General features: G+C 35.9%; 1 protein-coding gene across 1 annotated transcript in view; it reads right to left on the bottom strand.

Annotated features, from left to right (window-relative positions):
• Window positions 1-23,905, bottom strand: part of LOC145688099 (ATP-dependent RNA helicase vasa-like) — a 72,809-nt gene that overhangs the window by 3,542 nt on the left and 45,362 nt on the right. The window contains exons 8-11 of the mRNA XM_081761834.1: window positions 18,312-18,507; window positions 11,152-11,349; window positions 8,395-8,567; window positions 5,770-5,880 (exon numbers count right to left, since the gene is read on the bottom strand). Coding sequence (XP_081617960.1) covers window positions 5,770-5,880; window positions 8,395-8,567; window positions 11,152-11,349; window positions 18,312-18,507 — 678 coding nt within the window. The remainder of the gene's footprint in view (window positions 1-5,769; window positions 5,881-8,394; window positions 8,568-11,151; window positions 11,350-18,311; window positions 18,508-23,905) is intronic.

The following is a 23,905-nucleotide window of genomic DNA, read 5'->3' as shown; positions in this document are numbered from 1 at the left end:
GATTATTCCTTTCGAACCCAGGTCATTTTTGTAGTTTTAACACATTTTCCGTTTAGTGACTTATTGCTCAAAAATCATATATTCGATTGATATGGTTAAGGCCTTGTTTTTAAGAAAATGGATGTGGTTATTTTTTTCATGTAAGTTGCATTGCAGTGTTGTCAACGGGTGGGAAATTGTGGAAATGTAGGGGTGAAAATTTACAAGAACCTAACCGAATTTTAATTTTTTTGTATCTAGCACTACTGCTGCCAAATGGGTTCAAGTCACCTAAAAAAATTCTTTAGTGCATTGACAAAGTATAGTAAGATCCTGAAGTCGCTGGTTTCCATTCAAAGAGGGAAAGAAAAAATTCTCTATCATCATACACATGAAATTTTGACACTTTTTACGCCTCAGAAGCAAAAATAAACAGATATGCCGGGGCTACAGCTTCTCTAATTATCCTAATGAAACATTTATGGTGCGTTCTCTAGGCCAAAGAGAGAAGCTTTCAGGTAGTGGTAAGTTTGTTTCAATGTAGCCAGCAAGAGAAAAATAAGAGGGGAAAGGGAAATATTTCAAATTTTTGACCTAAAATCGGGAATTAATTGTTTTGGCTGGAAACAATGCCATCAGACGGACGAAAGCTATCTGAAAAACTTTGGTACTCCAAGAATATATCCTACAAGTATCATGACTATATCTAACAAAGCAAGCATGAAATTAAAAAAAAATTCTCCCTCAGAAATTCACCATTTTCTTACCATTTACAGAACATGGTTTATTATAAATCTCAACTGTACTACATCTAATTATTCTACTGAAACTTTTTATTGTGCGTTGTGTAGGCTAAAGACGAGGCTTTTAGACACTGGTACGTTTGTTTAAATGTAGTCAAGAGGGAAATAACAGAAAAAAGAAATTTTTCCAAAATTTCCCCCTTAAATCTGGAATTAAATTTTTCTGTAGCTGTCAGACACATACAAACTATCTTAAAATAAGCTTTGATATCCCTCTAATATATCCTATAAGTATTGTGACGATATCTAATAAAGTAAACATGTAAAAAAAAATCTCATTATACCTTATAAAAAAAAATCAGTTATCTTTCCAATTAGAGAACAAGGTGTGTTGTAAGCCTCAACTGTGCTTCCCGTAATTATCCTATTGAAACTTTCTATAGTGCGTTGCGTAGGGCAAGGACGAGACTTTCAGATACTGGTACGTTTGTTCCGATGTAGCCAACAAGAGGGAAATAATAGACAAAACAATTTTCCCAAAATTTCTCCCCAAAATCTAGAATTAAAATTTTCTGTAGCTGGCAACACTGCTATCAGACAGACTGAAACTATCTTAAATTAGACATTGGTACACCACTAATATATCCTACAATTATCATGGCGATATTTAAGGAACAAAGCTTCTAATTACCAAAAATATATTACGGTAAAGAGAAAAGTACGGAAAAACTAGAAAAATCAAGGGTTAGAACTTAAATACGAATTTTTCGTACGTCCCCTAATTACCCCGTTGTAACTATCTGTGCCCGTGTTTGTTCAGTATGGACAAATGTTTGACTGGCGTAAGTTGACTTGCACTCGGACGCATAGGTACGGATTTATAAACAAAAATTTCTATTTTTTTTTTGCCAAAATTTAGGGAAATTTTAATTTCCCTAATTGGCAACACTGTGCGCAGGCCCGTCCAATTAATGCCAACAATTAGGTATCCATCCGAGGTATCTGTCTGGCAAGTCTTAAGGAGGTTTCTCTACAGCGAAGGAAGCTGCAGGGAAAAAAATAAGTAAAGGAAATTCGAAAATTCTCGAATTTTTGACTGGGGTGAAATTTGAGAAGCAAATTTGACACCCAGAAGAAAAAGAAACTAATATTATAAACTATGGTCCAATCATATTTGCAAAAATAATATCCAGATATCTTAGTGTTCACACAGGAGAGGATTAAAAAAGTGACACCCATGTGTGCCACTTTGGCCACCTTTGTCCGAAGGGGTTACGAGTGTACATTTGATTACTTTTTTTTTTTTTTTTTTTTTTTTTTTTTTTTTTACTACTACTAACCCGTGTTGTTATAGTAGTTATAATCTCGACTAATACTAATATCGTTGTTGTAAACAATAACTTTATAAGGAAAATTTTCTCCTTTTCACATCTTAGTTCCAACATAGTAAATGTTCTACAATCATATCTACAAGACCTACGTAGTCAACGGTAGTGAACTAAGTTGTATAGATTGCTTCATCGAGTCAGTAACCATTTCTTAACCTGTAAAATATTCAGTTAAAAGTATTTTAAATTCGGAAAAAAATGGTACAGGAATCCACTGGTAGATCCTTAACAGTGACGATACAAGTTTTAATTTCTTGGGTAGGACAATCGCAGGGACAGTAAATTTTTGTATACCGGAAATTTTATATATATATAATCTTACTTCACCTATATTACAACATTATACGTCTGCCGGGGCGAACGATAGTCTTTCTATTTCCCTCTTCTAGTGTTGTCACAGATTCTTAACTTTTCCGTAAGTCAGGGCATCGCAAACGTATTAGGACAAAAAGTAGAAGGGCACCGCGAACGAAACTTGTACTAGAGGATTTTACAGGGTAAGATGAAAAAGTCAGGTAACATGTAATAAACTTAAAAAGGTCGTATGTTAGGAAGTTCAATAGTGAATTACTTCAGGAATATGAACACTAAGGATATTTTTTACAATCATGACAATGCCCTGTGTCATTTCACGTATGGCGACATTACCGTCATAAATCCCCGTACTTGCCTACTCCACATGACTTTCCTGGCCTCTACACTGAAATCCACCTTAAAAGGAAAATTATTTGACGATCCAGTGTAACACGAAAAAAATCACGGTGTTCCAAGCCTGCCTGCAACGATGGTAACGACAAAATCTGTGCGTAGGTGCAGCACGAAAGTACCTTAGAAGCAGGGTGGAAAAAAAATCGTGATTTTTTTTTTAAAAAAAAAAAATCATTTTTGTTGATTTTTTTGATTTAAATCAAATCTTTCTCCTCGTAAATTACAAGTCGCGAACTGAAGAAAAAGCATTAGGAATTAGTATTAAATGCTAATTATGCAATTTAAGTGAAAGTATTAGGGTTGAATTTTGAATTAATCCCCAATTGTTAATCTCTGTTAATCCCAAACAATGTTTTTTAACCCTTTTAAATTATGACTTTTTTAAAAAGGAAAATTATGGACTTTCAGTCAAGCAGCTATATCATCATCCCTATTTATCCTAGGATCACGGTTCATACCTCATTCTCTTCAGAATAGAACAGCCTTTGAAACGGTAACATTCACATTTCCCTATCATGTCCTTGAAGCGGGAAGTTGAGAAAAAATGGGATTTTTCTGATTTTTTTTTTTCAAATTTTGATCCCCTCTGGACTCTTCTGTGAACGCACATATCTCAAAATCAACTGAGAAATACTAAGGGGTGTACTAAATCTGTGTATAAAATTTCAAGCTATCTTGAATAGTAAGGGCGGGGAAATATTTAACAATGAGCTAAGAACATCCCCACAATGCCCCAGATAACCCGCATGTAATATAAAAATTTCCTCAGATATCTCTATTTATCCTAGGGCTGTCATTTGTATATTATTCTCTTCAGAATAAAAAAAAATCAAATCGTATCATTCAAATGTCTCCATCGTGTATCTGGGGCGGAAAAATCACGAAAAAAAAGGGATTTTCTGTTAAAAATATCCTTTTTAGTTTTTATCTCTTTGGACCAACCCTCTGTTTTAAGGTAGATATTTGAAACACTGAAAAATACTAAGGGGTACATTAAATAAATCTGCAAAATTTCAATCTAGGTGCAAAAGTAAGCCCGCGAAAAATAATATCCCCCAAATACCCCAGATTCCCTTATAAAACAGTATCTCAGGTAACAGTTTCCTGAAACATCCCTATTTATCCTAGGATCATGGTTCGTACGTCATTCTCTTCAGAATAGAGCAGCCTTTCAAACGGTACCATTCATATGTCTCCATCTGAATCGTGGAAAAAGCTATTTCGTTAAAAATATCTTTTTTTACATTTTCCCTTCTGGACCGCCGTTTTCACGCAGAGATCTGAAAACATCTAAAAAAAAAAAAAAAAAAAAAAAAAAAAAAAAAAAAAAAAAAAAAAAAAAAAAAATACTAAGGGATGCACTGAACGAGTGTGCAAAATTTCAGTCTTTTGAATGCAAAATGTAAGCCTGCCAAATAATAATAATAATAATAATAATAATAAGCATAACAAAAAATGTCTTTTTAAATTTATGATGTCATCACACACTGTGTTTCGACGCAGAAAGGCGTGAAAGCATATGTAACATGTTCTACAATGCCTTCAGTCCTGAAAAAAAAAAAAAAAAAAAAAAAAAAAAAAAAAAAAAAAAAAAAAAAAAAACGAAGTAAAGAGGTTTATTGGTACTTTTTTAATCGAATAATGAAGATTAGATTTTTAATAGAATAAAAACAGGTAATATAATTTTAAAAAATTAAGCATTAAGGAAAAAGTATAGCAACGTTTATCAAAAATGTCACTTTTTTCCAAAAGTTACTGATATTTGGTAGGGGCATATTTTTAAAAAAATTGGAACTAGCTTGAGGCAGGAAATACATAAATTTCGCCTAAAGTTATAATCTTAAAAAAAAAAAAATCTCAGAGGGGATAGGACCCCTCTATATACGTCCTATTATCCGGGAACAAACAAGCAGACGCGCACGCGAAAGAATTTTCGTCTTGAATGTCGATGGTGATTTCCCCGTTGGAATAGTTCTGATTTGAAAACCCAAACCCATTGTTACGAAGAGAAGAAAGCAGCATTGCTCCGTTACGCGTTGAAAACGGGATTTTCCCTAATCATCCAGTGCATGACACTTGTTTTCATACTATGCTGTACAAACTGTACATTTGAGTCTCATTGTATTATGATTATTAACTTCCGTAACCGAAATAACAGAACAGAAACGGGATTTTACTTATTTTCACTTTAAATTATTTTATTTCGGAATTTTGATTTAAATCACCGATTTTTATTAAAAAATCAAGTGATTTAAATCTTGATTTAAATCAGACTGATTTAAATCAATCCACCCTGCTTAGAAAGGACAAGCACAAACAGATGCTAACTCATCGTTCCTATGACCTTTTACAGTATCAGTCCGGAAATTAAATGAACAGCCCTGGTGCACCAAAGGTTATTCAGAAGCTGCAGTAGTCTGAACGGCATACAATCTTAACCTGTACAAAAAGTATATTTCATTCACATTTCTCGTAACATCTAAATGTTCATCTTGGGTTTTTCCCAACCTTCAACAATAAATACCTCTCAAGTATTTCTGTGCTGAAAAATCATCGGAAATCACTACTGCCACTTGTGATTTTAAACCACGGTATTTTCAATGCAGGGAAGAACTGGATAAACCACTTACATCAGTTAATTTACTGTTTTGCCAAGGAATGTCAATCTTCAGAGGTCTGTTCTCGCTAATGTGCAGTTGTAATGTTAGTAATTCCGTAATGTCTCATAAGAGCAACTACACATTTACGTGGAAACCAGTAGGGGAAGAACTAAGTAACACTGATGGATAATTCATACCTGTAACTTCAATTAAGAACACTAATTTACATCGATTGGAAGTAGTTTTTGCTTTTTACTGGGATTTACCCAAGGTTTACTGTCCGAAGGTAAACTTCAAATCGTGTCAACTGTCAATTAACTTTATCAAATTGACAAGCAAGAATGAACATACCTTTCGTATATCTGTCCCTCCAAATTTAGACCTTGAATTGAAGGATGAACTGGAAGTTGAGGTGGCATCACTTGCTTCAGTTTCCAACCATGCTGGGAACTTTTGGTCAGCCTACAAAACACAAACAGTTTGCTCAAAATGAAAAAAGTAATAAATGTGAATTAAGGAATCTAACATCTACATCGATTTTGAAATCAATATAACGATTTCTCTGAAAACAGGGTATCCATAAATGATGCTCGTTCAACTACACGACACCTAGTCAGAGCATACTGACTCCCAAATGTTACTTCCAGATCTCGAAATGGAAATATAAATATATATATATGACCTTTGCCATATAAAAGTTTATTAACGTTTCAAACTAAAAACGGTACAATTCTAAATACAGGAAAATACTGGTCAATCTAACCTAAGTATGAAAAATACTGAACAATAATTTCCATATATTTGAATCTACATTTCAAATACCTATGCTGGATCGAGACGTGTTAATGCTGTTGGGCATACGTGCTGTTCTGAAATCTCTTCGTTGATCTGTTCGTACAAGTAGTGTTCTGGGTTATCTTTCGCCCAGTTATACTGAAGAGTAATTTTACATGCGGGTTGTGTATAATATAGCAATTAGTTTCGAAATCCGGACTTGGCCATCCCTAATATCTATCTATCTATATATTTCCTTCTCTCTCTCTAAGCAGATTTACTTTTGGACGTGAGAATATATTTAAATAACGGCGTTGCACGATTATACTACTGCACTAAATTATCCGTTCCGTCCACTATAAACACTATTTTGCCCATCGCCAAATTTGTGCAGAAATTCATCTAATAAAAAGTGAAATGAATATTTGAGTTTAACGTCCTACGAATATGCCCTTGAGGCTAAGAATAAGTGTAACGAGGATGTGGGAGGAAATGGGAATTCCCGAGAAAACCCATGAACACGATGCTGTCCACCACAAACCCGAAGATCAAGCCAGCAACCCTAGACACAGAAGCTCTACCACAGCCACCATGCCTCCCTAACCTAACCAATAAAAAGTACGGAAATATATCCATATAAGCCTATAGAACACTGCAGTTTAGTAGCTAGTCTTTATAATAACACGTGCAATGACATACTTGTACTATGTTAAAAGTATGAACTAGTTTCCGTGTGAAGTATGTGCAGAAAAGGTTTCCTGTAGTGGGGACTGCAACTGGTTCAACCAACGTCTCTTGTAAGTAATAAGGTCCTATGAGACGGAACCTACTACAGTGGGATGCAAACTACAATTCAGGTTTGCATCCGGCATCCTTAACGAAAATTGACAAAACAGCACATAAAGCATATGTTGCAGTCAGTAAGCCATGATTCTCAATTACAAACTGTTTTTTAAAAGAATGATTGTTTACAAAATCCTGCGATCATAAAATGAACTTATGTCTTAACTTACAACGATTATTATTTTATTGATTTATTTATAATGATTATTTTATTAATTTATGCGCGAAATGAACTACAAAGAAAATAACTTACTGTAAGATTTCTAAGACTACCCTACTACTGTTGTTCAAATAATGCAATCTTCTTGCGTTATTCTTATCTTCCGCATTATTAATCACAACCTCAACATATGTTATATTTAAAGTAAACCCCTGCATGTATTTGATAAGCGAATCTAAGGCAATCAACTAATGCCAATGAACCTTAAACTACAGTAGGCCCCGGCGAGTGTCAGACCAGATTGTGATGGATTCCAGAAATCGCTGGAAGGATGGTGACCTACCCGTCCGCCTATCTAGTGAAATCACGACCCTCTCTACATTCAGTTTACCATAAAACACTGAATTATTGGAAGGGCTGAAGTAGGGCACGGCTGGATTAGAGTGTACTGTTAATATTTCTGAAAATTAAGTGCCAGATTAATAGAAAAATAATATTCTTTTAGAAGAAGGTATAGACTTCTTTGATGGACACCTAACTCAAACACTGACTTACACTACAGAACTGTAGAATAATCTCATTTCATGGAAATCATAGTATTCCCCCGATATTTCCTCAAATTTATTTCTTGCTTCCAATGAACTAAAACTACTCTTAATTAAACTTCCAACTCTTCTGACCAGATCCCTAAAATATAACGGTTATATGTAGCCTCCAATCATTGTGAGTTTACAATGACGTTGATTGAGATTCCATTCAGATTTTTAGTTGAAATCATACGTAATACAAACATCACACTTTCGTATTTTATTAGCTGAAGTGCTGCTTCATTTAGTCACGATTACTGTATGATATTTAAAATATGTGAATAACTGCTTTTTGACCTAGGAACCTCACTGACAAAATTTCGAATTCAAAGTTCTCTCTCTTTCTGGCAGCAGTAAATTATTTTTCCTGAAGTTCAGACCTATCTTAAATGTTTCCTCGCCATTTGAAAATAAAATTCACTCATTTCATGCAAAAAAAGCAATGAAAAGAATTAAAGAAAATTATCCGATTTTCACACACTGCTTGCCTTTGTGCTATTGGTCAGTTCACTAGAATTAAGCGCAGTGATAGGTATCTATACCCACTGGGAAATTCCAAATCCATGCATATTATATAAAAGTACATCACTCGTGAAGAACACTATTGCTTACCAGCTGTAAAATTCTTAACAAGTCTTTACTGAGTGGCTTATCGACATCAGGATCATAAAAGCTTGTAGCTTTACCACGGTTTCCAACTCTACCAGTACGACCAATACGATGGACATACTCCTCAATGTTGTTAGGCAGATCATAATTAATGACATGGCTTACGTTCTTGATATCTGGAAAATGAGAATAAAACAAATTTACTATAGGTATATAAAATAACTTTCCTTCAGAGTCTAGGTTCGAACCCGAAAAGCAACAGTTAAACTAGCGTCCCATGACATACATAAACTGAAGAACAGAAGTGAGAATATTACTAATCCTAGAAAACTTACGCACCTAACTGTTCACCATCAATTTATCATAGGTAATCTGACAGGACCTCACAGTAGGGTTTAATTCTGGAAATCTATTTGTTGTGTGAATGGAAGCTGCTGAACGAACAGTTGGTACACTTGAAATTTATAAAGAAAAAGGCTGTATTGGCGCTTAAAAATACAAAAGTCAGCTCTGTAGTTATTGGAAATATCGACAGGCGGCATACCAATAGGCGTGATGAAGTAAATTATCAATTCCCTCATACCGCTAATATTGCATTAGATTTTTGAACAGGTTTCGTGATTGTATGATTAGCTGATATCCAGCCCAAAGAAATGGAAGTTTCTTTCGAACGTCTTTAAGCCTGGATTTAAATCTGCACGATTTTTTTTTTAATGGAGGCTGTTTGAGAATATTTTCCCCGTACAAGCCAACCAACATCATAGAAATATGAGGTCGGATACTGAAATTCGCAAAGACATGTGTCGCAAAGTTGTACGAAAACATACCGAATCTATTATATAAAAGAGAACGCACAAATCCTTTGTTAGCTCATCACGCTAATACGGCTGAACCAATTTCTTTCATTTTTGGGGGGTTATTAGGATTTGGACCCTAGATGGTTTTTATCATATCACTTTAATTTTTAATTACCAGTGTCTTGAGATAATTGACCATTCAAGTGTCCATAACGTACAAATCCTTTGTTAGTTCATCATAGGTATAAAAATAAACGTATTTATATGCAACCCGCATGACCGTGTCACTCGGCGGGTTAACATAAATGACAGGCGATATAATGTTAACATTTACTGCAATCTACTATGGTTTTTATCATATCACTTGAAAGCGAAAAAGTAAAAATTATCTAAGTAACAAAGTTTATTGCGTTCCGGGGTGACCGCAGCGAAGCGGGGCGGGTTAACATAAATGACAGGCGATATAATGTTAACATTTACTGCAATCTTCTATGGTTTTTATCATATCACTTGAAAGCGAAAAAGTAAAAATTATCTAAGTAACAACGTTTATTGCGTTCCGGGGTGACCGCAGCGAAGCGGGGTGAACGCTGCTAGTAAGTAATAATGTGAAAATACTTTCCATGAACACACTATTCTGTACTAAATTGTGCTAAAATTTAAAAATAAATTTGGAAGTCAAGTGAGGAATTTGGTTTCAAGTGAGTCAACTATTCGTAAGCCACCCCGTATCTATTTTGTATTGAGTTAACGTTGCTTTCAGAGCCGAATGTATAAAACAGAAACCTAATGCTAAAGATTTTACAGATTAAAGTAAGTACCATTCCATGATTTCATATGCAAAAATGTTAAATGTGTAGTACTCCTACTACAGATAAAATCAATGTCTAAACCGATTCTTATCCCTCTTAGTGTAATATACAAAACTCAAGTTACTTTTTCCTACGAACATCCCTCACCTTCCAAGCACAACAGGGTATCTACAAAGTTTCAATTTCAAAATTCCAGTACCTAATACAATGATTCTTTTTTTAAAGTTCTTTAGGAATAAATCACAACCTTGATAATTTCAGGTTTGTAATTGTTTTACCCAATGAATATTTTATGTTTAATAAATTTAGTTAGCCTTGATTTCTTTGAAATACAAATGATTAAATATATGTAGCTGCTCATCAAAGCGCTGAAATCTTTACATAAGCAATATGCCACATCCATACCAAGCATTAAACCTGGTCCTCGGTTTCCCATCATTTGGATACTTGTACTGATTTTACTGACTAGTTTGCAGCCTGTATACTGTACTTGAAGCATTGCATATAATATAATGCATTCATGTTATTATACGTGAGATATTGAAAATACAAGGAAAGAAAAAAAGCGCAAACTGAAAACAGTATTAGTAGAAACGGGAAATGAGTGACTATCTGCAACTCCAAGAGAGATAGTGTTACCTCTTAACGCCAGATCGCTGGAGAAAATCACAATTTATTATTTCAGTAACTGTACTGTATTACGTAAGTATTGTTGTTCTATAAAATCATTTTTTCATGATCTGAAGCTAAATTTCACTACTTTCCTTTGACCGACAACCTTAATTCATGACTTTCATGGTCGTAGATATCCTGCTCGGAGGCTTGATGCAGTGAGCCAACAGCATTATTTGTATTATCTAAATGTATTACTAAGTTATATAATAACTTATATAATTAATCACGTATTATTCTATTCTAGTTATAATGTAAGACTTATTACCCTGGACTTTTGGCGTTCAAAAATCCAGGGTAGATTATAAAGAATAATATTTGTATATTTCATAATTTTTCCAGTATGTGGATCAAAATTCCAGTATTTCGATGTATCAGTAGACACCCTGGATAAACAAAAATTTTACAGAGGATTAGAAACACACTCTAAGCAGAATATTGCAGAAAATTTTATTTAGAACCAAAGTAATAATACATACCAAGGCCTCTAGCAGCTACAGCAGTGGCCACCAAAATTGACATACGACCACTTTTGAAATCATCTAAGGCTGTTTCTCGCTCCCTCTGGAGCCTATCACCATGGATACTAGTGGTCGGAAGATCATTTTGAGAGAGATAAGCAGCAATGAAATCGGCAGTTCTCTTCATTTCCACGAATACTAAAGTTTTTTCAGCACCTGCGAAGAAACTCAGTTTATGTATGAACTGAGATACTCAAGATCAAAAACGATCTGTTACGAGTTAAAATCATAATTAGTACATAACTAGTTATCCACCATCTGTTGTACAAAGACACTAAAAAGAAAAAGCGCTCATAATAAATCAACTAATGTACCATGTTATCTCGCGAACTCATTACCAAATCTTATGATTAACTACTGGATTTCCCTCCCTCAAACCTTCAGCTAGTCTGCAAATTGCATGCAGGCTAGCGACATCCCTTGGTGTCAGGTAGAAGGCAGAGCAGTCAGCAACCATTAGCCTAACTGAACTATTGAAAATTAGCGTGACGGACAGACGTTCCGCTTCTATAATAAGGATTAAAAATATGTAAATATACGGAAAAATCATTAAGTCTTTCAATATTTCCACAACCTAAACAGCAGGCGTGTGTGTACGCCGTGATCGATGGGAAGTACAAGGTAAAATTGGACCAAGAGGAAGTGTGGCAAGAAGACTAACAGAGGCCGAAACTCCCTCAGTATCTTCAGTCAATTTTTAATGGCAGTGGCGATGAGTGCTTAACTACGTCTGTTACGTGAACTCTTACTGTATGCATTCGAACTCTAGGGTGACGCCGCGGCAGAAACCTAAAGATTTCAAGTCAAACTGTTATTCAACTAAGGCTAAAGAAGAGTGATAAATGCAACTGACTGATGAAAGTGATGGCATGAATTGGGAAGAAACTACAGAACATCGAGAAAACCCATGGTCACCACCAAATGCAAAACAAAACACTACTAAAATTTAGAGTAATCACCGTGTGCTGCAATCAGCACGCAGTCGCTCCTGAATGTTCGTAACAAGGGAAGACTGGGACAGAGATTATTGCGATACTTTCAAAACATAGGCTTCTAAATCCGCCTAGTTTCTATTCACTCGCCTTATCTCTCATTTCTGCGCCATGAAAGCACACAGCTGTTCCACTGGGTTGAGATCATGAGACCGTGAAGAGTCCTTTTTTATTTTTTGGATGTTGTATAGTCCGCAGCAAAAAACCTGAAACATGAGCATGTAAGTTTATTGTGAAACTACGCATAACAGCGCAAGGAATCAACAACGCTAAGTGACACAAATCACGCCAGGAAAAACCTCGGGGTCCTCAACTGCACACTTATTTTAGAGGAAAAGACTTTGTCGTTTCACAATAAACGTACGTTGCAGGTTTTTTGCTGCGGACTGTACATGGTTTGTAAAACTCGCACGAAGAGATGGTAGCCAGTTCTTATAGACATCAATATAACAATACACCCTGCACCAGAATCCGTTCTCCTGCGCCAGTGATTGTCATGTAGTCCCAGAAGTGTCCAGCAATCCAACAGAATGCTTTGAAATACATTGAGATGCATACCTAGTCTCTAGTGATCTACAGAGGATTAGTCTTCCTCGTTGACTGGACAGGAACACTATTCCATACAATATAGCTGTAGGTAGCAGCGCCAGGTTTTGAAAAATCAGTGGATGTGCTCCAATTTAGTGCACAACCGGGCGTTCTGGGAATATTCCCAAGGTTAGCGGGGAATCTGGCATTGCTTCACCGAAGATGTTTAAGTTTACTTTCCTGAAAATGCATTTTAGGTACTTTTCAGCTAAATTTGACTTTAGTGGAAAATACGTTGTATAGAACAGAAGTTACGCGCTTCTTTTTTGGTAAAATTTTTATCTATACAATGCAGCAAACTGAAATGAAATGCTTGTCTAGTTCTAAACGGCAAAATATATCCCCCTCTGCGCCTTCAACACTATGAAAAATCTGGCTCCACTTTCGTCTTACCCTTTTATGGATGCTGATCCATATTTAATGCAAACCACAAAAGCGTCCTTTACGCAATGTTATGAAAGCTTACAATCTTTCCACGCATGTTAGGCCAGAAATCAACCTTTCGATGTGTTGTCATCTGGCACGGACTGTGCGAAGTAGCTGTAGAGTGAACTTAGGGGTGAAAACTACGGCGCTGCTTGCTAACAAAAACTGGATATTTTATTTACTTTAGGAATGTTCTGCAAAAACTAAAAATATCTCGTCAAGGGCAGACTGGTATTTGACAAGGAGAAGGCAGACTGGTAAGAACTTCGGGGCCATCTTTTGCGAGGTGCTAGTGCACATTTAAAGAGTTAATATTATAAACTGGGAGAGCGCAATGGGCAAAAACAACGGAGAAAAAACATCTTAAAGTTTTCTACGCGATACATTATCGTACGACGCGCAAACCTATCAAGCAGTGTGAAAAAAAAAAAAAAATCAGGATTAAAAAAAAAAATCATTTTTGATGATTTTTTTGATTTAAATCAAATCGTTCTCCTCGTATAATACAAGTCGCGAACTGAAGAAAAAACATTAGGAATCAGTATTAAATGTTAATTATGCCATTTAAGTGAAAGTATTGGGATTGAATTTTGAATCCCCAATCGTTAACCTATATCAATCCCAAACAATGTTTAACAATTTTAAATTATGTTTTTTTTTTTTTTTTTTTGGTAAATTATAGACTTTCAGTCAAGCATCATTCCTATTTATCCTAGGATCATGGTTCATACCCCCTCCTCTTCAGAATATAACAGCCTTTAAAACGATAACATTCACATTTTCCCTATCATGTCCCTGAAACGGAAAATTTTGAGAGAAGTCGGGATTTCTGATTTTATTTTATTTATTTATTTTATTTTTTTCAAATTTTGATCCCCTCTGGACTCCCCTATGTTAACGCACAGATCTCAAAAAACTGGGAAAAACTAAAGGTGTAGTAAATGTGTGTACAAAATTTCAAACTTCTAGACGCAAAAGCAAGCCCGCGAAAAATAATATCTCCTGATTCCCGTATAAAACAGAATCTCAGGTAACAGTTTCCTGAGACATCCCTATTTATCCTAAGATCATGGTTCGTACATCATTCTCTTCAGAATAAAACAGCCTTTCAGATGGCACCATTCACATGTCTCCATCTTAGGCGGGAAAATCGCGAAGAAAGCTATTTTTTGTTAATTTTTTTTATTTTTTAATTTTTGCCCCTCTAGACCCCCCTGTTTCCATGCAGAGATTTGAAATCATCTAAGAAATACTAAGGGTGAACTGAACGAGTATGCAGAATTTGTCTTTGATGCAAAATGTAGGCCCGCCAGAAAATATTTAAAATAGGCACAACAGAAAATATATTTTTTAAATTTATGACGTCATCACATCCTATGTCTTGACGCAGGAGGCGTGAAAGCATATGTAACATGCTCTACAATGCCTTCGAGAAGACGAAGTAAAAAGCTTTATTGGTACTTTTTTAATCGAATAATGGAGATTTTAGCCTATCACCTAAAAATAGGTGATATAATTTAGAAGGTTACGCGTTAAGGAAAAAGTACAGCAACGCTTATCAAAGTGACACATTTTTTTTTTTCACAAAAGTTACTGATATTTGGCAGGGGCATATTTTTAAGGAAATTGTAACTAGCTTGCGGTACGAAATACATAAATTTTGCCCAAAGTTATAAAATTAAAAAAAATTCGAGAGGGGATAGGACACTTGTAGATACGCCCTATTATTTGGGAACAAATATATAGACGCACACACAAAAGAATCTTCGTCTTAAATGTCGATGATTTCCCCGTTGGAATAGTTAACGATTTACAATATAAACCCTATGTTACGAAGAGAAGAAACCAGGATTGTTCTGTTACCCATTCAAAACGGGATTTTCCCTAATCATCCTCTGCATGACACTTGTTTTCGTACAATGCTGTATATACTGTACATTTGAGTCTCACTGTATTAATTATCATCTTCCATAATCGAAATAACAGAACAGAAACGGGACTTTACTTATTTTCACTTTAAATTATTTCGGAATTTGATTTAAATAAACCCACCCTGCTATCAAGTAACGGCGTGGCAGAGTGAGAAGAATCTCCGATTTAAGTACAAAGGTTCCTGGGTTCGATTCCCGTTCGAGTCGAGCTTTTTGTTTTTTGCTTCAACCAATAGAGTAGCCATTTGTAACTATAAGTAAAATATTAATTCACCATATGTTTATAATGAATTAAAACAATGGAAATTTTCAATCACTTGTAAAATCTTTCAATGTTCCATGTTAACGAGGAACAAAATTTAATCTCTTCCGTAAATATTATTGTTACTGCTGTCGGTGTAAAAAATGTTCTTGAAGCCTCGTGTCTACATATGTTGACAGTGTGAGAATTACGAGGGGAATGAGGGGGAAATCTCCTTTGGTTATAGCAACATCCAGTATTAGCAAAGGGGATTTCCCCCTCAACGCACATTATCAACAGATGTATACATGAAGCGTCAAGAACATTTATTACACAACAACTGTCGTTAAGGACGCCGATTCTGGGGGAGGCTGGGCCCCCAAAGCTCATGTGAGCCTTATGTATTTTTTGTATTTTTTATTGTTACATGTATTTTTTATGAATGCCTCCCCAAATTTAGAGAAATCGGCGCCGTTGACTGTCGTAACCATAATACAACTCGTGATATCAGTATATTTACGGAATAGATTAAATTTTCTTGCTAGTTAACATGGAACATTGAAAGATTTTACAAGTGATTTGAAAATTTCTATTGTTTTATTATAAACACATGCTGAATTAATATTTTACTTATAGTTACAAATGGCTACTTTATTGGTTGAAGCAAAAAAACAAAAATATTGACTCCAACGGGAATCGAACCCGGGACCCTTTGCATTTGTGTCGCACACTTTACTCCCCCTGCCGTCCCGCTACTTGATAAACTTGCGCGTCGTACAGAATGTGGCGAGTAGGAAACTTTTTGAAGACTGTTTTTCTCTGTTATTTTTGCCCATTGCGCTCTCCCAGTTTGTAATATTAACTGTTTAATTGTGCGCTACAACCTCGCAAAAAATGGCCCCGACGTTCACTTACCAAAGTCTGCCTTCTTCTTGTGAATGACAACTTTTCATAATATAACTCCGTATTACCTGTCAAGGCACTGCTTGGTCCATATATGTTCTTTTATACAGCAATATAACATTATATACTATTAGTAGTAGTAGTGACTGAACTAGCATGTATGCTTTATATTTTATTATTATAAAGTGTATAAAAAATATTGAAATAGTTTAAATTTTACTTGTATTACATTACTAAAGGGCAATCTTCACATTTCACTGACATCTAAATCTCTGCTATAGTAGCTATTTGATTGGAGATTAAAGATGAAATTTTAGTTTAATTCTTTATTTCTTCAAATGTAATCGCTTCAGAATTTCCTATCACTGATCCCTGGCCACTCCTGAAACAACCACTACGCATCACCCACAATATCAACTCGCTGAGCTACTGTCAACTTTTGACAATGCGGATGAGGTATGATGTGTGGCTTTGCTTTTCAAAATGAATATTTTGGACTGTATGTTGTAACATACATAACATTACTAAGCATTCCTCTGCCACAATTGTGTAAGCTCCGTACTTTTATCCCTTAACTAAATATTACTGTTTCCGCGACCATACAGTTTTAATCGTCAAACAATGGCATTTCTACCAAACTTTGGCTCATGAAGACCCGTAAAAATCGGTAACTATAAAAACACACTACCTCGTGGGCTCAAATTATAGAGCTTCAAACCGGTAGACTGTGCCTTAACTATTGAACCACAGCCACTTCCCCCTGAAGACGCTGTCAATAACGTCTTTTATGGCAATTATTCGGTGCAAGAATATCAGTCTAACACGATTTTCGCATTTTCTTCTAAACACAGGAAACTACTCAATTTCACAAGATAAAGTATCACTAAATGGAAGATACAAGCAGAGCATGTAAATTGTACCTAAGATTTATATCCCGTAATAATTATGACCTTGCCTTATTTATACGCTGATGAATTCAGCAACGCAAAACACTAGTCGTAAAATGATTATGCAGAAGAATAATCTATATTATCACAATTACTACACAATGTTAGAGAATAAAATACACCTATTGCTACAGCGCATTAGCGCAGGTACAGGCACAATACAAAGCACAAAAGAACAGTCCTGGCCTAAGCTTATTCTGAGGTCATATGACAATCGTCCAATAACAGTGCAACACTATTTGACGAAACAAGGAACTGTTCCAACAAAAAGTTTAGGCGTGCAATTCCTAACTGCTTAATACCAAGCGATAATAAAACAGAAACCTCCCCTTCTTGATTAATGTTAAGGAAAAAGGGCTGGGGCACAGAATAAATACAAAGTACCTGTCATAACATACTTAAACATTAGCGTCTATAGTTATTACCTGCGTATCCCAATCATCTAAACTATCAACAAAATACAGGGTAGTAAGGAAAGTACATCTCACATTTACTAAAGACAGCTCCTTGAACGACTTAAAATTGATATTTTGTCAGTACCACCGAATTAAAGCGAAAGTAGCCTAAAATACTCAAAAATAATGAGAAATGAGTTTAAGGACGTTTATATGTTGGTCTATTTTTTTCCCCTAGTTTTTTTTTGTTCCTCTCGTCAGAAAAATGATGATTACTTACATTCCATCGAAGCAATTTATTGGATACCAAACACGAACTGTGCCAACAACTAAACGATCTTAACCACAACAGCAATAACGTGTGTGTCGAATAGTTCATAGTGCAGAAGTCCTCCCGCACCTTCAATCAAATGTTTTTCTACTACAGCATCAGCTGAGAGTACCGAGAGGAAATAACCAATAGAAAACACTATCTCCTAAATCTATGATCACTTGCACACTTTCTATATGCAACCATTGTAGGTTTCTCCCTATCAGGTTTAACTTTACCTCCAGATTAGTGAACAAGTAAAACAATTAGTCAAATTATCTGTTAAATTTTTTTTCTATATTAATTCATGTATGTGACTGCGAAAGGCTACGAAAACTGCAACTGGCTCAACAATGAAAAGAAACAGGAAGAGAAATATCCTGACCTTCTTGTTGAATCAGATCTATCAGCTTTGGTCTCTTCTCAAATTTTGGTACAAGATAAATATTCTGCTCAACGTCTCCACACGCTCCACCAACTATACCGACAGCAAGGAACAAATAATTGTTCAGATACTTCGCAGCAAGGTGTTGTATCTCCTCTGGGAAAGTAGCTGAGAACATTAATGTCTGCCGGTGGCCCTGAAACACGAAAGCAATGATACATTTTTTTAGATTAAGGAATTCCAATACTTCAAAGAACATTTAAATACAACCTATGTTCAGATGTTCGTACATGTTATAGGGACTAATATGAAAGTACTACTAAGACTAGAAAATTCACCCGTGTACCACCACACCAGTCAATCGTATATCTTCTTCCTGAGTCACCCATATCGAATTCGTGCATAACCAATCCCCTACACTTACCCCGAAATATTTTTCACAAAACTGTCCTATCCACAACTTACGATCAAGAACATTCGCAATAAATTTCCAATTTGTAGTCACAATACTTGCCGACCTACTTATCAGTGACAGTAGGATAGTTTAATACAAAGGTGCGTCTTTTCACAAATACGACGTAAGTATCTTTATATTCTGTGTATGCATTTTACGATAGATATATAGTAACTTATTGTTCTAGCAAACTACACAATTTCTCGATTTTTACGGTAATTTTGATAATTTTTCATGTATTCCTGATTTCTTTCTTGGATGGATTATTTTATTTCTATTTACTTGGAACTGAAAGGAAATCTTGATGCTATGTAAACTATATAGTGGATCATTCGGAAAACAGAAAGACCATACAACGGTACGTATTGACAATCATACAAGAATAATATACATATTGTGACTTGTATCTACTCCTCATGATCACCTTGGACATTCAGGCACTCATATCGACACAAGTTTCTCTTCCTCTTGGTTGTCACCTGATTCAAGCAGTCCATGACAGCTCATCCGCAAAGCTTTTATCAACAAGACTAACAAAGCACCAGGGATCAGTTTCAGAGTTGCTGCTCATTTTTGAAGATCAGCAGGCAATGCATCTTTGGCTCAAGCACAAGAAAATAAGCTGGTAGAAGTTGCAGGTGGGTCTTTTGCATGCATTTTCAAGTAATGAACAATGGTTTTATACACAAAAAAAGTAGAAAATCAAATCAACAATTTATTCAAAACTATTTCATCCAAGTTGAATCCCTTTCTGGAATGTGACAAATTAATCAACACATTCAATCATGACTATTGAGAAAACGTGGTGAGCGAAATGCGCAATGCAGTAAATCAATATTAATCATATTCAAGGGATGTTTAATCGATAGAACAGTTTCAAATGAACAGCCCACTTAAAAGGAACAATGTATTGCTTTTTCAGCGACCTGGACATAACGCATGAAAAAGTATCTGATGTAAAGAATGACCTGAAAATTGGTTATGGACTATGCAGACAACTCTCTACAGCATATCAAGCTCGTCAAGTTGATCTGAGTGTCCCCATGACGACCATCCATAACTTCAGTAAGTAAACACAGATCTAATACTGACTACCAACAAGCTACATTATCTTACCTACCTCCGGCCAAAGATCACTACACCAAATTTCGATCCCAAAGTATTTGATGAACCTGCCATGCATAAGCACTCCCTAGATGAGGCATGTACGTCAGCAGATTATGAAGACTTGGCGTTCTTACCAAGGATCAAAAACCCAACTTCAACGGCTGTCAAGGAATAGATACTAGACAACACATTTAGAAAAGATAGAAGAAAACAATGCCATGTAAAGAGAGGAAAGGGAGAGAAGGAAAGTAACAAGAGAAATAATACTTCTAAAAACATTGTTAGATTCCTTCAGAATTCAGAAATATTGAACTTTTCCCCACTATTGAATTATGCAGTCCCAGCTTACGACGTACAAGGTGGAGTCGAAACACAGTACAACCATGCCCGAAACTTATCACGAAAAGGCTGATAACAGAATGTACACTCATGTGCAAAATTATTGTCACATGTCAATAAATATGTTGTAGGAATATAATTTGATAACGAATTCGCCCGGTATTTCTTATAATGTTAGTTTGTGTATAATCAGCAAAGACATGTATGTGACAAATTTCATGTCAAAAAAGCAGTAAATAAGAATAACGAAAATAAAACTTTCTTGTCTATTTACCAACATTTTGTTTTACTCAGTCTGATTTTCGTATTTATAATTCTTTTCCTATGAAATTTACCACAAAAATACATTTCCCGATTATACACATAGTATCAGTATTAAAAGTACCCTGAAAATCATTATCATTATATTCTTACAAGAAGACAGTTATAGATATGCGACAATCATTTTGGACATGAGTGTACATTCATATATTAGATTAGAAGTATTACGAAACGGTGCAACTTACATCTTCATATGTACACTTAATACAAACGTTATTGTGATATTGATAGTCATATTTTCCAAGCTACGAATTTTCAACTTAGAATTGCATTCGATAAAGGTAATTTTACAGGTTCAGACACCACATCACAATCTTCTGGTAACGAAAGAAACAGGCAAAGCGTTATCCTTCAGCTACTGAAGGATTTCTTTCCCGCACAATACATTTAGCTAATTAGTAATAAAAGGAATTTGAGCTAATACAGCGAAACACACACATTTTGTATTATGCCATCACAGAACTTGCCAATGTCAACAAGCTCTTCGCACGAAGTCAAGAAGTGAACACAAAGCACAGCGTACTGCCCATACAGGATGCCCTCATCCAAAACAAATCGATGCATCTATCAATCCAGCACCTGGCTAAATAGTTTGAAATAATTCCGAGATGCACCTATCCCAATGACATTCGGATGGCCAAAACTCAAACTTAGCTACAAAAGCATGCTATACGGAATTAGTCAAGTGGCTGGAACTCTCAAACACTTGCTCTAAAAGCTGTTTCTGTGAAAGGCTGTACACGCCTGTACAGCGCTGTCATTGCAAGTCATTGTGAACAATGAAGTCTGAACAGTTAACTATAAAAACAATATTTATCCATTTTTTTTCTACTCGTATATATGACTGTCAACCAACATTTGTTGTATTACACTGTCATTATGGTCAAATATATTATCTAGAGACGACATGCTTGTATGTAATGCATTTTTCTTTTCATCGCACTACAGTCTTTCTATATTATTCTTACGCAGTCATTTTTGTTCAAGTACTAATTGTGTTGAGCATATTCTACGAAAACCAACAAAATACTACAGGTTCATATAGCAACCAACAAATGGTCAAAAGTTGAAAATTTTCTATTATGCAAAAGCGATAATGTGCTTACATTGTAGCGAATTAAATTTTATATAAAACAGATTCGAACACTATCTGATGTAAACTAACACTGGGGACATATTCAGAGATTTTCGATGACGAGATACCTTGAAAACAAAGATGGCGCTGCATTTCAAAACAGCTGACCTGAAAACCGGGCACTTCCCCCACAAATATATTGTACTGAGCGCATATAAGAACTATGCAAAATCTGTCGCTTTAATCCAGCCAGGATTCTAGCAAATATTTGATCTAAACAATCAAATTCCTTGAAGGCAACAAAATAGTTATTATTATAATAAGGCACAAAGCGCGAGCGGTGATTTACAGTCACTATAGAAAATAAAATACAGCTTCCAACTCACTGCAAAAAATACCAAATACCAAAAAGTACTCTCGAGGAACATGGCCCTACTCTTAAGCTCCCTTCGTTGCTGTGGTTAGCATACGCACCTTTGGCTTGAGACCCGAGTTCGATTTCCGGCAGTTCATGTGGTTCGGATCCCATGTTAAAGCTGTAGGTCCAAGTTAGCAAAATGAAATGAAAATGAAATCTGAGTTTTACGTCCCACGGTTATGCCGGTTAGGCTAAAGGAGACTGTGATGATGAGTGACTGAATGGTGGAATGAAGAAAGTGGGAGGAAACGGGAGAACCCCGAGAAAACCCACGCACACGGTGTTTGTCCACCACAAAGTTCACTTGGCGGGGGCTGGGAAGGTCCAAGTTAGCCTCGCTGCTCACAGGAACGCTAACTTTAAAGTGAATCAACGATCCTACAGTATCTTCAGGCTTACGTTTGATTTATTTTCAGCAGCGAGGCTACATGAGATGTGAACCTGCAGCTCAACGTCAGATCTGAACGTGAGCTCCCGCCGGGAATCGAACCCGGAAATCCCACGCCAAAGGCGCGTACCCTAACCACTTAGCCACGAGGGAACTCTAGCTTACGTTTGAAAAGGTTATGCACGTAAAAACATGTTGGAAGGTGAAAAGAATAAACTGACGCTATTATAGTGAGTCCCTATGGTTCATGTGCCATGGCACACCTTTTGACGAAGTGTATATCTACTGCCAATCAGTTTTCAAGTTTTTACCTCCTACCACTCTACCACTGAGCCACCGCACCGCTTAAAAGACGACGATATAATAAATAATGAGAAAGGAAAAGTTAAGAAAATGAGATGCGGCCCTTTGTCTCGAGAGAGACTATATGTTTACCTTTAGCTGATGAATTAATGTCACAAGTCACAGGTTTCCTGCTGTATGAACCGCCTCACACCTCCTACCTCACAGTTAGTGAAAGTTTTATATGGTGCATTCATTATCGCAGGCACTCAAGGCCAACTGCTTCCCGACACAAATTACTGCCCACATCCAACTGAAAGCACCGAATGTATACTGGCTCCCATGAAGCAGGCTATGGGCGAAAAAGTCCTTTTCTTTCCGAATAACCTGCGTAGTTTTTCACATTACAACATCCACTCGGTAATGCACAACAAATTATACAAAAACCAAATCCTGACATTATCCTTCTTAATTTTGTCGTAGGTATAAATTACATAGTTTAACTTACCGGGCGAAATTTCCCACAGTTAGACTGTAAAGAAAAATGTTACTGCAATAAATAACTACAATAGAACGATGCGTTAATTACAGTTTGTAAAAAACTGCATCACCTACTAAAAGTATGGCAGGACATCTAAAGAATAACAGTAGTTACTTTTAGTAGTGATATGCATTCATAGATTTCCATAAAAACAAATCTCGTCTGGTTCTCTTACACAGTCTTTTGTTATTTGTTTCCCCTTTTTGTCACCAGGAGGGTATGTTGTTGGCTAGTGTCGTTGAAAATCTGCATATGCAGCTCGGGTGGAGATTGATAAAGTAACGCACATTGTTCTTATCGCGTGATTGTTTGCCTGATTGGTGTTGCAGTGTTTGCTTTTATAGTGTTCTGAAGTTTATAAATATATAAGCAGTGTACTTAATGTGAATAGATTGTTATTGATTTGACGAATCATGGGCTTGAAAGACACTTCACCTTGCAAGCAAAGAAATATTGGTCCTACACAAGGAAGGAGTAAGTCAAAGAGAAATTGGTAGAAAAGTTAACGTTCACCAGTCTACAGTGTCAAAGAACCATTAAGAAACAACAAGAGTTTGGACAGTGTTCCTTTAGAAACAGGTGTGGAAGGAAGAAGAAAACATCTGCGAGGGTTGATCGAAACTTGAAGTCACTAGCGTTGCAGAAAAGCAGCATGAGTTCAGGTCAACT

This window comes from Thermobia domestica, chromosome 6 (assembly GCF_964235325.1).
Source record: "Thermobia domestica chromosome 6, izTheDome1.hap1.1, whole genome shotgun sequence".
Classification (NCBI taxonomy): Eukaryota; Metazoa; Arthropoda; class Insecta; order Zygentoma; family Lepismatidae; genus Thermobia; species Thermobia domestica.
The sequence above is the reverse complement of the archived record's forward strand: the minus strand, read 5'-3'. Positions and strand labels throughout refer to the sequence as shown.